Source organism: Salvelinus namaycush, chromosome 33, assembly GCF_016432855.1.
Source record: "Salvelinus namaycush isolate Seneca chromosome 33, SaNama_1.0, whole genome shotgun sequence".
Classification (NCBI taxonomy): Eukaryota; Metazoa; Chordata; class Actinopteri; order Salmoniformes; family Salmonidae; genus Salvelinus; species Salvelinus namaycush.
The window spans coordinates 21,318,994-21,336,335 of NC_052339.1; the positions used below are offsets into that span (position 1 = coordinate 21,318,994).

Sequence of the window (17,342 nt, forward strand, 5' to 3'; positions counted from 1 at the left end):
AAAAAGTACGATCTTTGTCCCCATGTGCAGTTGCAAACCGTAGTCTGGCTTTTATATTGCGGTTTTGGAGCAGTGGCTTCTTCCCTGCTGAGCGGCCTTTCAGGTTATGTCGATATAGGACTCGTTTTACTGTGATATAGATACTTTTGAACCTGTTTCCTCCAGCATCAACACAAGATCCTTTGCTGTTGTTCTGGGATTGATTTGCACTTTTCGCACCAAAGTACGTTTATCTCTAGGAGACAGAACGCGTCTCCTTCCTGAGCGGTTTGATGGCTGCGTGGTCCGACGGTGGTTTTCCTTGCATACTATTGTTCGTTCAGATGAACGTGGTACCTTCAGGCGTTTGGAAATTGCTCCCAAGGATGAACTAGACTTGTGGAGGTCTACAATTCTTTTTCTGAGGTCTTGGCTGATTTCTTTTGATTTTCCCATTATGTCAAGCAAAGAGGCACTAAGTTTGAAGGTAGGCCTTGAAATACATCCACAGGTACACCTCCAATTGACTCAAATTATGTCAATTATGAGAAGCTTCTAAAGCCATGACATAATTTTCTGTAATTTGTGTATGTAAACTTCTGACCCACTGGAATTGTGATACAGTGAAATAATCTGTCTGTAAACAATTGTTGGAAAAATTACTTGTGTCATGTACAAAGTAGATGTCCTAACCGACTTGCCAAAACTATAGTTTGTTAACAAGAAGTGGAGGGGTTGAAAAACTAGTGTATGTCAACTTCCGACTTCAGCTATGTGTGTGTGTGTGTGTGTGTGTGTGTGTGTGTGTGTGTGTGTGTGTGTGTGTGTGTGTGTGTGTGTGTGTGTGTGTGTGTGTGTGTATATATACTGTACATACACACAAAAGTGGATTTAGCTATTTGAGTCACACCCATTACTGACAGGTGTATAACATGGAGCACACAGCCATGCAATCTCCATAGAGATAACATTGGCAGTAGAATGGCCTTACTGAAGAACTCAGTGACTATCAACGTGGCACTGTCATAGGATGGCCCCTTTCTAAAAAATGTCTGCTCTGCTAGAGCTGCCCCGGTCAAATGTAAGTTCAGTTATTATGAAGTGGAAACATCTAGGAGCAACAACGGCTCAGCCGCAAAGTGATAGGCCACACAAGTTCACAGAACGGGACCTCCGAGTGCTGAAGTGCGTAGCATGTAAAAGTTCTGTCGTCGGTTGCAACACTCACTACAGAGTTCCAAACTGCCTCTGGAAGCAATGTTAAAAGAAGAACTGTTTGTCAGGAGCTTCATGAAATGAGTTTCCATAGCCAAGCGGCCGCACACAAGCCTAAGATTACCATACACAATGTCAAGCGTTGGTTGGAGGCGTTTCCACTCGGGAGCAGTGGAAACGCGTTCTCTGGAGTGATGAATCACACTTCACTATCTGGCAGTCCGACGGACAAATTTGGGTTTGGCAGGTGCCAGGAGAAGGCTTCCTGGCCCAATACATAGTGCCAATGTAAAGTTTGGTGGAGGAGGAATAATGGTCTGGGGCTGTTTTTCATGGTTCGGGCTAGGCCCCTTAGTTCCAGTGAAGGGAAATCATAATGCTACAGCATACAATGACATTCTAGATGATTCTGTGTTTCCAACTCTGTGGCAACAGTTTGGGGAAAGGCCCTTTACTGTTTCAGCACGACAATGCCCCCGTGCACAAAGCGAGGTCCATACAGGAATGGTTTGTCGAGGTCGGTGTGGAAGAACTTGACTGGCCTGCACAGAGCCCTGACCTCAGCACCATCGAACACCTTGGGGATGAATTGGAACGCAGACTACGAGCCAGGACTAATCAACCAACATCCCTAACATCACTAATGCTCTTGTGGCTGAATGGAAGCAAGTCCCAGCAGCAATGTTCCAACATCTAGCAGCAAAGTGGGGGGACCAACTCCATATTAATACTCATGATTTTGGAATGACATGTTTTTCGACGAGCACATGTCCACATACTTTTGGTAATGTAGTGTGTGTGTATATATAGCAAGACATATATAGATAGAGAAGAGAATGTGCATGGTGCAGGACGCAGACACAATCTACTGCTTCAGACTCTGGACATCTGACAGCAACTTACCAGAGAGACCATGACAGCTGACTATCACCTCTGTCCAGTATGTGGCTTGTTGCACCACATTGGCAGACAAGAGTTTAAAAGATCAGTCGGCTGGCTTTGTGGGAGCATTCATGTCAATTTTAGACTAGCTTAGCTTAACTAATAAAGTTAGTTATTTTAGGATGTTTTTTTAGCGAGCATACATAACTTAAGCTAGCTCGCTAGTCAACTTAACTTCGAAAATGTCGACAACTGGCCAGCTGTAAATTGGTGAGTTGCCACCTGACTCAATTACCTGATTCGCTTTCATTCAAAGTAAAACAGCTAACGCGTTAGCTAGCCAAATTTAGCTGACTGAAGTCCGTTCCAAGTGCCAGTGGCCGTTGCTATATCTGGCAAAGTTAGCTAGCTAGGTAGGTAAGCATCCATCAAGCTAGACATAGTTAACTAGCTAACGTTAGCAATATGACTAACAAAATAAACCAGTGAACAACGTTAGCCTTGGTGACAATGTGTTAGCTAACTGTTGCTTTCACAGTCGTTGACCAAATAACTTACTGAAAGAGTTTACTTTGATAGCTATTATTAGCTACATACACAAAGCAACTCACCTGGCTAACTTCATCTCCTCTGCATATGTTAGCTAGTGTCACACCCTGACCTTAGTATTCTATGTATTCTGTATTATTTTGGTCAGGTCAGGGTGTGATGAGGGTGGGTATGATTGTTTTGTATTGTCTAGGGTTTTTCGTATGTCTAGGTGTGTGTGTGTAGTCTAGGCATATGTAGGTCTATGGTGGCCTGAATTGGTTCCCAATCAGAGGCAGCTGTTTATCGTTGTCTCTGATTGGGGATCCTATTTAGGTTGCCATTATCAATTTTGGTTTTGTGGGTTATTGTCTATGTGTAGTTGCCTGTTTCAGCACTCTTTGTTTATAGCTTCACGTTCGTTTTGTTATTTTTGTTAGTTTGTTTAGTGTTTCTTCGTTTAATTAAAGAGTATGTATTCATATTACGCTGCGCCTTGGTCTCCTCCTTACGACGAACGAGACAGAATAACCCACCATAAAAGGACCAAGCAGCGTGATAAAGAGGAGTGGACATCATGGACATCAATGAGTGGAGGACAACCTGGACCAGGGAGGAGGTAATGGCAGGGGACAAGACCTTGCCATGGAAGCAGGTGGAAACAGCGCAGGAGGAACGGCGATACTACGAGGAGAAATACCGGAGAATAGAGGAACTGCGACGATATGAGGGTACACGGCTAGCACGGAAGCCCGAGAGGCAGCCCCAAGATTTTATTTTTGGGGGGGGCACATGAGGAGATTGGCTGAGTCAGGTAGGAGACCTGAGCCAACTCCTCGTTCTTACCGCCGGGAGCGTGTAACTGGTCAGGCACCGTGTTATGCAGAGATGCGCACGGTGTCTCCAGCTCGCATTCTTAGCCCGGTGCGCTCTATTCCAGCTCCTCGCATTTGCCGGGCTAGAATGGGCATCCAGCCAGGACATATTGAGCTAGCTCTATGTTCTGGATCTCCAATGCATCTCCACGGTCCAGTGTATCCTGTTCCCCCTCCTCGCACTCGCCCTGAGGTGCGTGTCCTCAGCCCGGTACCACCAGTTCCGGCACCACGCACCAGGCCTCCAGTGCGCCTCAGCAGTCCGTCCGGCGACAGTACCCAGTCCAGAGCGTCACTCATTGTTTATAGCTTCACGTTCGTTTTGTTATTTTTGTTAGTTTGTTTCGTGTTTCTTTGTTTAATTAAAGAGTATGTATTCATATCACGCTGCGCCTTGGTCTCCTCCTTACGACGAACGTGACAGCTAGTCTAGCAGTGTGTTGCTTTTCAGACCGCCGACCTTCAAGTCTACCTCCAACAAAAGGACATGATGTAATGTAGCTAGCAACATTTTTCTGTAACCATGGGCACCACAACTGAGACAAAAAAACATATTATATATACACTACCGGTCAAAAGTTTGAGAACAACTTCTCATTCATGGGTTTTTATTTATTTAGACTATTTTCTACATTGTAGAATAATAGTGAAGACATCAAAACTATTAAATAACACATATGGAATCATGTAGTAACCAAAAACGTGTTAAACAAATCTAAATATATTTTATATTTGAGATTCTTCAAATAGCCACCCTTTGACTTGATGACAGCTTTGCACACTCTTGGCATTCGCTCAACCAGCTTCATGAGGTAGTCACATGGAATGCATTTCAATTAGCAGGTGTGCCTTCTTAAAAGTTTGTTTGTGGAATTTCTTTCCTTCTTAACGCGTTTGAGCCAATCAGTTGTGTTGTGACAAGGTAGGGGGGTATACAAAAGATGGCCCTATTTGGTAATATAGCAAGTCCATATTATAGCAAGAACAGCTCAAATAAGCAAAGACAAACAACAGTCCATCATTACTTTAAGACATGAAGGTCAGTCAATACAGAAAATGTCAAGAACTTTGACATTCAAGAACTTCAAGTGCTGTCGCAAAAACCATCAAGCGCTATGATGAAACTGGTTCTCATGAGGACCACCACAGGAAAGGAAGACCCAGAGTTACCTCTGCTGCAGAGGATAAGTTCATTAGAGTTACCAGCTTCAGAAATTGCAGCCAAAATAAATTGTTTACAGAATTCAACAGTCACATCTCAACATCAACTTTTCAGAGGACACTGTGTGAATCAGGCCTTCATGGTTGAATTGCTGCACAGAAACCACTACTAAAATACACAAATAAGAAGAAGAAACTTGCTCGGGCCAAGAAACACGAGCAATGGACATTAGACCGGTGGAAATTTGTCCTTTTGTCTGGAGTCCAAATAGTTTTTTTTTGGTTCCAACTGTCATTTCTTTGTGAGACGCGGGGGGGACAGCATATGTGTATTTCCCACCGTAAAGCATGGAGGAGGAGGTGTGATGGTGTGGGGGTGCATTGCTGGTAACACTGTCTGTGATTTATTTAGAATTCAAGGCACACTTAACCAGCATGGCTACCACAGCATTCTGCAGCGATACGCCATCCCATCTCGTTTGGGCTTAGTGGGACTATGATTTGTTTTTCAACAGGACAATGACCCAACACACTTCCAGGCTGTGTAAGGGCTATTTAACCAAGAAGAAGAGTGATGGAGTGCTGTGTCAGATGACCTGGCCTCCACAGTCCCCCGACCTCAACCAAATTGAAATGGTTTGGGATGAGTTGGACCGCAGAGTGAAGGAAAAGCAGCCAACAAGTGCTCGGCATATGTGGGAACTCCCTCAAGACTGTTGGAAAAGCATTCCAGGTGAAGCTGGTTGAGAGAATGCCAAGAGGTTGCAAAGCTGTCATCAAGTCAAAGGGTGGCTATTTGTAGAATCTCAAATATAAAATATATTTAGATTTGTTTTATAACTTTTTTGGTTACTACATGATACATGTTATTTCATAGTGTTGATGTATTCACTATTATTATACAATGTAGAAAATAGTAAAAATAAATACAAATCCTTGAATGAGTAGTTGTTCTAAAACTTTTGACTGGTAGTGTGTATATATAGCTAATTTGTAATTAACAACAAATTATAGACATTTAATATTTTTTGTTTAAATCCAATTATTATTCAAAAAATCTCTCAACTACATGGCAACTGATTTGAATGATGAATGAAAATGTCAGATTTCAGGCTCCTTGGATATGATAAACTCAGCAAAAAAGGAAACGTCCCTTTTTCAGGACCCTGTCTTTCAAAGATAATTCGTAAAAATCCAAATAACTTCACAGATATTCATTGTAAAGGTTTTAAACAATGTTTCCCATGCTTGTTCAATGAACCATAAACAATTAATGAACATGCACCTGTGGAACGGTCATTAAGACACTAACAGCTTACAGACGCTAGGCTGGTCACAGTTATGAAGGTCACAGTTATGAAAACTTAGGTCACTAAAGAGGCCGTTCTACTGACTCTGAAAAACACCAAAAGAAAGATGCCCAGGGTCTCTGCTCATATGCGTGAACGTGCCTTAGGCATGCTGAAAGGAGGCATGAGGACTGCAGATGTGGCCAGGGCAATAAATTGCAATGTCCGTACTGTAAGACGCCTAAGACAATGCAACAGGGAGACAGGACGGACAGCTGATCGTCCTCGCAGTGGCAGACCACGTGTAACAATACCTGCACAGGATCGGTACATCTGAACATCACACCTGTGGGACAGGTACAGGATGGCAACAACAACTGCCTGAGTTACACCAGGAACGCACAATCCCTCTATCAGTGCTCAGACTGTCCGCAATAGGCTGAGAGAGGCTGGACTTGGGTGCTTGTAGGCCTGTTGTAAGGCAGGTCCTCACCAGACATCACTGGCAACAACGTCGCCTATAGGCACAAACCCACCGTCGCTGGACCAGACAGGACTGGTAAATAGTGCTCTTCACTGACGAGTCGCGGTTTTGTCTCACCAGGAGTGATGGTCGGATTCGCGTTTATCGTCGAAGGAATGAGCGTTACACCGAGGCCTGTACTCTGGAGCGGGATCGATTTGGAGGTGGAGGGTCCATCATGGTCTGGGGCGGTGTGTCACAGCATCATCGGACTGAGCTTGTTGTCATTGCAGGCAATCTCAACGCTGTGCGTTACAAGGAAGACATCCTCCTCCCTCATGTGGTACCCTTCCTGCAGGCTCATCCTGACATGTCCCTCCAGCATGACAACGCCACCAGCCATACTGCTCGTTCTGTGCGTGATTTCCTGCAAGACAGGAATGTCAGTGTTCTGCCATGGCCAGCAAAGAGCCCGGATCTCAATTCCATTGAGCACATCTGGGGCCTGTTGGATCAGAGGGTGAGGGCTATGGCCATTCCCCACAGAAATGTCTGGGAACTTGCAGGTGCCTTGGTGGAAGAGTGGGGTAACATCTCACAGCAATAACTGGCAAATCTGGTGCAGTCCATGAGGAGGAGATGCACTGCAGTACTTAATGCAGCTGGTGGCCACACCAGATACTGACTGTTACTTTTGATTTTGACCTCCCCTTTGTTCAGGGACACATTATTCAATTTATGTTAGTCACATGTCTGTGGAACTTGTTCAGTTTATGTCTCAGTTGTTGAATATTGTTATGTTCATACAAATATTTACACATGTTAAGTTTGCTGAAAATAAACACAGTTGACAGTGAGAGGCCGTTTCTTTTCTTGCTGAGTTTATATGACTGGATATGTGGATAAAGGACATAAGATACACCATTAATTCACCACAGAATTTAAACAAACTGAAAATCACAAATCACTCAACAATTAGCTACAGTAAAGGTTCCCCTCTGTTAATATTCCTTAATTGGTAGTGACCAGCATTTATTGTTTCAGTCTGGGCAGAATAAGGGCTACATACATTATTATTGGATTACACACAGAAAAGTGCCCTTTAGAATTTGGTAGGGTTCCAGTATTATACACTTCCCCTGAGTAGGAGTCCATACTCCGTAGGGTGCCAGTAGTATCCTCAGTAGATTCCCACAGGAGGAGTCCATGTAAGGTCCCTCCCTTAGGTGGTCAATACTCCGTAAGGTCCCTATACTTCCCTCAGGAGGAGTACATACTCAGTAGGGTCCCAGTACTCAGTAGGACAGTCCCTCAGAAGGAGTTATAGTCAGTAGGGTCCCAGCACTATACTCAGTAGGGTCCCTCAGGAGGAGTACATACTCAGTAGGGTCCCAGTACTCAGTAGGACCATCCCTCAGAAGGGGTTATAGTCAGTAGGGTCCCAGCACTATACTCAGTAGGGTCCCTCAGGAGGAGTTATAGTCAGTAGGGTCCCAGCACTATACTCAGTAGGGTCCCTCAGGAGGAGTTATAGTCAGTAGGGTCACAGCACTATACTCAGTAGGGTCCCTCAGGAGGAGTACATACTCAGTAGGGTCCCAGTACTCAGTAGGACCGTCCCTCAGAAGGAGTTATAGTCAGTAGGGTCCCAGCACTATACTCAGCAGGGTCCCTCAGGAGGAGTACATACTCCAGTAGATGGTATTGAATAGGAGGTAGGACAGAGGGAAGGCCATGCGGGAGTACGAGTCGATCAAGTAGCTGTTGCTAAGTAGCAGATCCACGTTCTCTTGCACCGACCGTTGCCGGCGGAGACGTGTCCCCTCGGTGGGGGGGTCCTCAGGGTTCTGGAGTGGAGTTCTGTGATGGTTGGAGGTCATGGAGGTTGGCAGACGGGGGAACGGGGTCAGCGCAATGTCACTGTCATGGAAACAGCCGTCGAAGGCCATGGCTTTGCTGGCGTTGTACGAGGTTGGGAGCTGAATGGGGGGACAGACAGACACACATACAGATATATAACATCTCCATATAGATATACTGTGTATCTATAGATGTATACACATAGACCATGGAGACTAGGAGATAAACTAATATCGTCTCCAACCTGGGGACAAAGTTAGCGAGAAACTTGTGATGATTTCTGGAAGTGATGATTTCTTGGCGTCCTTTCTCTATCTAACCACTAGAGAGCAGTGTTGTGCAGAGAGAATACTCTCCCCACAAATATCCTGTCAGGGACAGGCGCTCTCTGCTCCAGGTATAATATGGATGACCTCTGACCTTTCCTCTCTTCAGTCGTCTCATTTCCTCCAGCGTAGAGCAGTAGTTGACAGCAGCATATTCTATCACTGACAGGAACACAAACAGGAAGCTGGTCCACAGGTAGATGTCCACTGCCTTCACATAGGACACCTGGAAAACACACACACACACACACACACACACACACACACACACACACACACACACACACACACACACACACACACACACACACACACACACACACGCCAAACAAACACACACACCCCGTGGGAAAGCAGACACAGGTCACAGGCGTTAGGGTAAGAATTAAACACTCAAGAAAACTCGCTAGTTCCTCACCCACCCACACATACACACTCAGTCACTTACCTGTGGCATAGAGGAGGACACACCAGTGATGATGGTGGACATGGTCAGTACTGTAGTGATACCTGAAGGGAGAGGACGGCAGGCGTGTTAGGGCTGTAGAGCTCTAAACGGAGAGGACGGCAGGCGTGTTAGGGCTGTAGAGCTCTAAACGGAGAGGACGGCAGGCATGTTAGGGCTGTAGAGCTCTGAAGGGAGAGGACGGCAGGCGTGTTAGGGCTGTAGAGCTCTAAACGGAGAGGACGGCAGGCGTGTTAGGGCTGTAGAGCTCTAAACGGAGAGGACGGCAGGCGTGTTAGGGCTGTAGAGCTCTGAAGGGAGAGGACGGCAGGCATGTTAGGGCTGTAGAGCTCTAAACGGAGAGGACGGCAGGCATGTTAGGGCTGTAGAGCTCTGAAGGGAGAGGACGGCAGGCGTGTTAGGGCTGTAGAGCTCTGAAGGGAGAGGACGGCAGGCGTGTTAGGGCTGTAGAGCTCTAAACGGAGAGGACGGCAGGCGTGTTAGGGCTGTAGAGCTCTAAACGGAGAGGACGGCAGGCGTGTTAGGGCTGTAGAGCTCTAAACGGAGAGGACGGCAGGCGTGTTAGGGCTGTAGAGCTCTAAACGGAGAGGACGGCAGGCGTGTTAGGGCTGTAGAGCTCTGAAGGGAGAGGACGGCAGGCGTGTTAGGGCTGCAGAGCTCTAAACGGAGAGGACGGCAGGCGTGTTAGGACTGTAGAGCTCTAAACGGAGAGGACGGCAGGCGTGTTAGGGCTGTAGAGCTCTAAACGGAGAGGACGGCAGGCGTGTTAGGGCTGTAGAGCTCTAAACGGAGAGGACGGCAGGCATGTTAGGGCTGTAGAGCTCTGAAGGGAGAGGACGGCAGGCGTGTTAGGGCTGTAGAGCTCTGAAGGGAGAGGACGGCAGGCGTGTTAGGGCTGTAGAGCTCTAAACGGAGAGGACGGCAGGCGTGTTAGGGCTGTAGAGCTCTAAACGGAGAGGACGGCAGGCGTGTTAGGGCTGTAGAGCTCTAAACGGAGAGGACGGCAGGCGTGTTAGGGCTGTAGAGCTCTAAACGGAGAGGACGGCAGGCTTGTTAGGGCTGTAGAGCTCTGAAGGGAGAGGACGGCAGGCGTGTTAGGGCTGTAGAGCTCTAAACGGAGAGGACGGCAGGCATGTTAGGGCTGTAGAGCTCTGAAGGGAGAGGAGTGTGCTTATAATCATGTGAACTTGGGTGTGTAGCCAGGTGTTTTCAGGGGTGTGTTTCCTGGTGTGTGTGTTTGTGTTTACCTAGGGAGACACGTGCAGGCACAGCCCTCCTGTCAATCCAGAAGGAGACCCAGGACAGCAGAACCATCAGCATGGTGGGGAAATATGTCTGCAGCATGAAGAAGAAGATATGTCTCCTCAGGATGAAGTTTATATACAACCTGTTATACCAACCTAGAGAGAGAGAGAGAGAGAGAGAGAGAGAGAGAGAGAGAGAGAGAGAGAGAGAGAGAGAGAGAGAGAGAGAGAGAGAGAGAGAGAGAGAGAGAGAGAGAGAGAGAGAGAGAGAGAGAGAGAGAGAGAGAGAGAGAGAGAGAGAGAGAGAGAGAGAGAGAGAGAGAGAGGGGATAGGTGATGGGGTGAGAGAGGGGAGAGAAAAAGAGAGAAAGGAAGGGACAGCGTGAGAGATTGAGACAATGTGACTAAATCCCTTACATACATACCCTTATTCCACATTTTGATGTGTTACAGCCTGAATTCAAAATGGAATAAATATATTTGTTTTCTCACCGATCTACACACAATACCCCATAATGACAAAGCGAAAGCCAGTTTTTAGAAATGTTTGCAAATTGATTGAAAATTAAATACAGACATATCTAATTTAGATAAGTATTCACACTCCTGAGTCAATACATGTTAGAATCACCTTTGGCAGCGATTACAGCTTTAAGTATTTCTGGGTAAGTCTCTAAGAGCTTTACACACCGGGATTGCACAATATTTGCTAATTATCTTTTTAAAATTCTTCAAGCTCTGTCGAATTGATTGTTGATCATTGTTAGACAGCCATTTTTAAGTCTTGCCATAGATTTTCAAGCCAATTTAAGTCAAAACTCGAACTAGGCCACTCAGGAACATTCAATGTCATCTTGGTATGCAACTCCAGTGTATATTTGCACTACTGTTTTGGGTTGTTGTCCTACTGAAAGGTGAATTCATCTCCCAGTGTCTGTTGGAAAGCAGATTGAACCATGTTTTCCTCTAGGATTTTGCCTGTGCTCAGCTCTATTCCATTTATTTTTATCCACCAAAAAATCCCTAGTCCTTGCCGATGACAAGCATACCCATAACATGATGCAGCCACCCCCATGCTTGAAAATATGACGAGTGGTACTCAGTGATGTGTTCGGTTAAATTTGCCCCAAACATAACGCTTTGTATTCATGACATGAAGTTAAATTCTTTCCACATTTTTGCAATTTTACTTTAGTGCCTTATTTCTAAACAGGGTGCATGTTTTGGAATATTTTTTATTCTGTACAGGCTTCCTTCTTTTCACTCGGTCATTTAGGTTAGTATTGTGTAGTAACTACAATGATGTTGATCCATCCTCAGTTTTCTCCTATCACAGCCATTAAACTCTGTAACTGTTTTAAAGTCACCATTGGCCTCATGGTGAAATAAATCCCTGAGCAGTTTCCTTTCTCTCCGGCAACTAAGTCAAGAAGGACGCCTGTATCTTTGTGGTGACTTGATACACCATCCAAAGTGAAATTAATAACTTCACCATACTCAAAGGGATATTCAATGTATGCTTTTTTTGATCCATCTACCAATATGTGCCCTTCTTCGCAAGGCATTGGAAAACTTCCCTGGTCTTTGGGGTTGAATCTGTGTTTGAAATTGACTGCTCGACTGAGGGACCTTACAGATAATTTTACCTTTATTTAACTAGGCAAGCCAGTTAAGAACAAATTCTTATTTACGATGACGGCCTACCAAAAGGCAAAAGACCTCCTGCGGGGACGGGGGCAGGGATAAAATGTTTTTAAAAAATGAACATATAAATAAAGGACAAAACACACATCACGACAAGAGAGAGAACACAACACTACATAAAGAGAGACCTAGACAACAACATAGCAAGACAGCAATACATGACAGCACAGCATGGTAGCAACACAGCATGACAACAACATGGTAGAAACACAACATGGTAGCAGCACAAAACATGGTACAAACATTATTGTGCACAACAGCACAAAGGGCAAGTAGGTAGAGACACCAATACATCACGCAAAGCAGCCGCAACTGTCAGTAAGAGTGTCCATGATTGAGTCTTTGAATGAAGAGATTGAGATAAAACTGTCCAGTTTGAAGGCAGATTTATAAGGCAGTCATTCAAAAATCAAGTTAAACACTACTATTACAATATGTCCATGCAACTTATTATGTGACTTGTTAAGCACATTTTTACTCCTGAACTTATTTAGTCTTACCAAAACAAAGGGGTTGAATACTTATTGACTCAAGACATTTCAGCTTTTCATTTTTTATTAATTTGTAAACATCATTCCATTATACATTATGGTGTATTGTGTGTAGGCCAGTGACATAAAATCTCAATGTAATCCATTTTAAACTCAGGCTGTAACACAACAACATTTGGAAAAAGCCAAGGGGTGTGAACACTTTCTGAAGGCACTGTAATGCCCAAGGTGCAATTTCGATATTTGGTTGTGCATCAGCAGTTTCCTCTTGTTATGTAATTCACTGATAGATGTCAGAGTGCTATTTATAACCTATCAGAAATGTCCAGTTGATCAACTAGCCCTTGTTAGCTAGATAGCTGGTTAGCCTAACGTACCAATCTAAATCTTGTATTTATCATGCCCAGATTACGTGCCCAGGGGCCTCGACCCCCAGGGGGCCCCTATTGATTTTGTTGAGTCACTCAGGTATCATGTGAAAACACATAAGACATGGCAAAATGTGTAGTATTGCAAGAAATTTGCTTTTAAACTGGGTGGGGGTTTGTTACTATGCCAATAAATATCTATCCGGACCCTTGCCACCTAGGACATTTGTGTGACCGGACCTTCTCAAATAGTAGTTGAGTACCCCTGGTCTAAATGGTATGAGAGATGAGACACATGGAACGCAGAACACACACACAAATATCCAGACAGACCTGTGCTGCTGTAGAAGGCCAGCCCACTGGAAGGGTGGAACTTCTTGATGAAGAACTGAGACAGAACCATCTCATCTGTCCTCAGAGAGTCGTTGCCATTCTTCCAATATAACATTAGATCATTCTCATTATACGCATCTAGAAAGGGGAATGGAGAGAGGGAGAGAGAGAGTTTGGTGTGTATTTGTTTAACCAATCAATCAGCAATCAGAATGTCAGTGTGGGTGCAGGTTTATATTTAGGGTTTATATTTATATATGCAGGTTTATATTTACAGTATGTGTGTGTGTGCATGTGTGCTGCTGCGTGATGTGTGTATGTCAGTGTGACTCACAGCTCTCTAGTTCCAGTGAACAGTTCTGTGTGTCCAGAGGGAAGCTGCTGAAGTCCATGGAGCAAAGAGCAGTCACTGTGATCCTATAACACCCACATAATAATCATATGCCAACAGATAAGATACAGTAAACCTACATATAGTAACACACACACACACACACACACATTGATGCTCTACCTGACGCTGTAGAGTATGCTTCCGTCAGGATAGACCCTGATCATGATGTTCTCCATGGTGGTGTCATGGATGAAGGACCTCTTGGAGTGGACGAAGAACACGTCAGGAACCCACATCTTCTTCACCAGACGCCCATCAAATGTCCTGCTCACGTTGCTACGAGATGGAAACGCCAGCCGCTCATCCTTCCAGTAGTGGCGCAGGTACAGAGTCATGGTGAAGTCCTGAGCAGAACACACACTCATGATTAAACACACTCAGACACGTGTGTGGATTATACACACACATGTATAGATTAAACACCAAGGGTACACAGGCTCATACCATGTTGACCTCTGAAATGCTGTCGATGCTCTCCACCTGAACATCAATGCCTACAGGGATGGCTGCACCTGAGAACACACACGCACACACATCTGGTCAGGACCGGCAGAGCTCCTCATCCAAACCACCAAAACAGAGAAACAAACACCAACACCCTCATGCATGCTTCAGTGTTTCTTGCCTCGAAGCGAGCATCAAAGGCATTTAGCTCATCTGGGCAGCTCGCGGCTGGGTTTCACTTTGTAGTCCGTAATATTTTTCAAGCCCTGCCACATCCGACGAGCACTTATAAGTGTCCGGATTAGTGTACCGCTCCTTGAAAGCGACAGCTCTAGCCTTTAGCTCGGTGCGGATGTAGCCTGTAATCCATGGCTTCTGGTTGGGAAATGTACGTACGGTCAATGTGGTGACGACGTCATTGATGCACTTATTGATGAAGCCGGTGACTGAGGTAGTAAACTCCTCAATGCCATTGGATGGATCCCGGAACATATTCCAGTCTGTGCTAGCAAAACAGTCCTGTAGTGTAGCATTCGCGTCATCTGAACACTTCCCTATTGCGCGAGTCACTGGTACTTACTGGTTTAGTTTTTGCTTGTATGCAGGAATCAGGAGGATAGAGTTATAGTCAGATTTGCCAAATGGAGGGCGAGGGAGAGCATTGTATGCGTCTCTGTGTGTGGAGTAAAGAGGGTCTAGAGTATTTTTTTCCTCTGGTTGCATGTAACATGCTGGTAGAAATGAGGTAAAATGGATTTAAGTTTGCCTGAATTAAAGTCCCCAGCCACTAGGAGCGCCGCTTCTGGATGATGAGCATTTTCTTGTTTGCTTATGGCTTTATACAGCTGGTTGAGTGCAGTCTTAGTGCTGGCATCGGTTTGTGATGGTAAATAGACGGCTATGAAAAATATAGATGATAACTCTCTTGGTAGATAGTGTGTTCTACAGCTTATAATAAGGTATTCTATCTCTGGCGAACAATACCTCTTTAATATTAGACATCGCGCACCAGCAGTTATTGACAAATAGACACACCCTCTCCCCTCTTCTTACCAGACGTAGCTGCTCTGTCCTGCCGATGCACGGAGAAGCCAGCCAGCTCTATATTATCCGTGTCGTCGTTTGGCCACGTCTCGTGAAACATAAGATATTACAGTTTTTAATGTCCTGTTGGTAGGATAGTCTTAATCGTAGATCGTCCAGTTTGTTTTCCAATGATTGCACGTCGGCCAATAATACGAAGGGTAGTGGTGGTTTACCTACTCATCGGCGAATTCTTACAAGGCACTCCACCACCTTTTTCTCCGTCTTTTCTTCACGCTGATGGCGGGAATTTGGGCCTTGTCTTGACAAACCAGTATATCCTTCACATCAGACTCATTAAATAAAAAGTCCAGTTCGAGGTGAGTAATCGCTGTTGTGATGACCAGAAACTATTTTCAGTCATAAGAGACGGTAGAAGCAACATTATGTACAAAATTAGTTACAAACAATGCAAAAAAATAAACATAATAGCACGGTTGGTTAGGAGCCCGTAAAACGGCAGCCATCAACGGTGGTGCGATTATTATATGTGTGTGTTTTTATTGATCATTTTTTTATGGGTGTGAAGTATGTTGATGTTCTCTGAATGCTAGCAGCCTTTCAGCCCAATAAACATTGTTTTAAATGAACCTCCCTCACAATTAAACAAACCACACACACACACACCACATCTTCTAATTAAGCCTCTGCTTCCTCCTGTTACACAGAGTGACTCATAAACCAACAGAATAAACATCTCTATATTAAAGTTAAAGCCTTATTAACCAGTCAACTCTCTCTCTCACTGTCAATTACCTGTTTGGGTAGTATGAAGGCCTTTGGGTAGTATGAAGGGGACACACACACACACACACACACACACACACACACACACACACACACACACACACACACACACACACACACACAGTGTAATGTGGGTTAGTGTTGGTTTGGGAGCGATGTGTTCAGGGAAACCCAGTGGCCTGCAGATCCTCTCATAGCACAGCCATCGTACGCATCATTAAAGGGGGACAGAGAGTGACTGATTGGATTAGTTTTAGTGTTTCCTGTGTATGGTGGACATGCGTGTTTCTCACCTCCAAAGCCAGGTCTCATAGCGAAGTCGTGCTCCTCGATCCTCAGCAGCTGTTCAGTCTTAATGAGTAGAGACTTGGTGCTGTCCTGCCTCGTCAGTTTATGGTCTATACGCCTGGAAAGACAACACACATTATAAACCCACACACCCCAACACCCTGCAATAGTTGAGAAATATGTTTCTTTAATAAGAATGTAATTGTAGGGTTTGATTGAAGAAACACAGCCTGCGGTTTTCACAACAGCCCTCCCACATACACACACTGCCAAATTTGGTAATTAGCTACTCCCTGGAATCACTCCAGACTTCTTCCGGGCCGGCACTCCGTAACTTGATGAAGACTGATATAGCTGGAAGCCAAGGTGGACCCCAGGTCGGGGAGTAAGAGCAATGAAAAAATAACAGCAATGGTTCTCAAACCTCTCCTTGGGACTGCCAGACATTTCACAATTTTGTTGTAGCACTGAATAGATCAAATACATGGAACGGTTGTGTGTCCCCAGGAGAGGTTTGAGAAGCACTGAATTACAGGATGTATAGGGTTATGGAGGTATGTGGTTTACAGGGTTACGAAGTTATGTGTGTGCATGCCAGGGTTGGGGTCAATTCCATTTAAATTCCAGTCAATTCAGAAAGTAAACCAAATTCCAATTCCAAACATTGGAGAGTTTGAATTTCAGTGTACTTTCTGAATTGACTGGAATTCAAAAGGAATTGACCCCAACACCCGGCCAGCATGCGTGCCTATAGTATGTGTCCTCCTACCCTCTGTGTTTGTTCTTGCTGTGCTCCCCCACGTAAACGTCTTTGTGCCTCCGTCGTCCCGGGTTACGGATCCCTGTCACCATTGTTACAGGCCACGTCACGGCCCAGACCAAGCACAGCCACTTTACGGCCAGAAGGACAGCGTTCATGATGTGGTCAGGGTTGGAGTTAGAGGTCAGGAGTTCAGTTCATCTTTATGTAGCCAGTATAGTCCACAGAGCAATAACATGTGTCACTGTTTTTCCAGGGAAACATGAACTAATAAAAGCATATTAGAAAAAGAAATGACAGTCACTTAAAGCAGGGACTCCAATAGAACTATGATCGCTCCGATCACAGTCAGGGGTTGGGGTTGATGGTTGTGGTCCTTGTTGCAGTGATGATGGCTGTGGTCCTTGTTGCACTGTTGATGGTTGTGGTCGTGGTTGCAGTG

At 45.0% G+C, this 17,342-nt stretch overlaps 1 protein-coding gene across 1 annotated transcript; it reads right to left on the minus strand.

Moving 5' to 3' along the window:
* Positions 1-8,065: 8,065 nt before the first annotated feature.
* Positions 8,066-17,058, minus strand: LOC120027688 (gamma-aminobutyric acid receptor subunit rho-3-like). The gene is made up of 10 exons (XM_038972680.1): positions 16,910-17,058; positions 16,146-16,258; positions 14,023-14,090; positions 13,699-13,922; positions 13,519-13,601; positions 13,185-13,322; positions 10,292-10,444; positions 9,027-9,088; positions 8,673-8,804; positions 8,066-8,371 (listed from the first exon to the last, which is right to left on the minus strand). Exons 1-10 carry the CDS (start codon positions 17,056-17,058, stop codon positions 8,066-8,068), a joined length of 1,428 nt encoding a protein of 475 aa, XP_038828608.1.
* Positions 17,059-17,342: the final 284 nt, after the last annotated feature.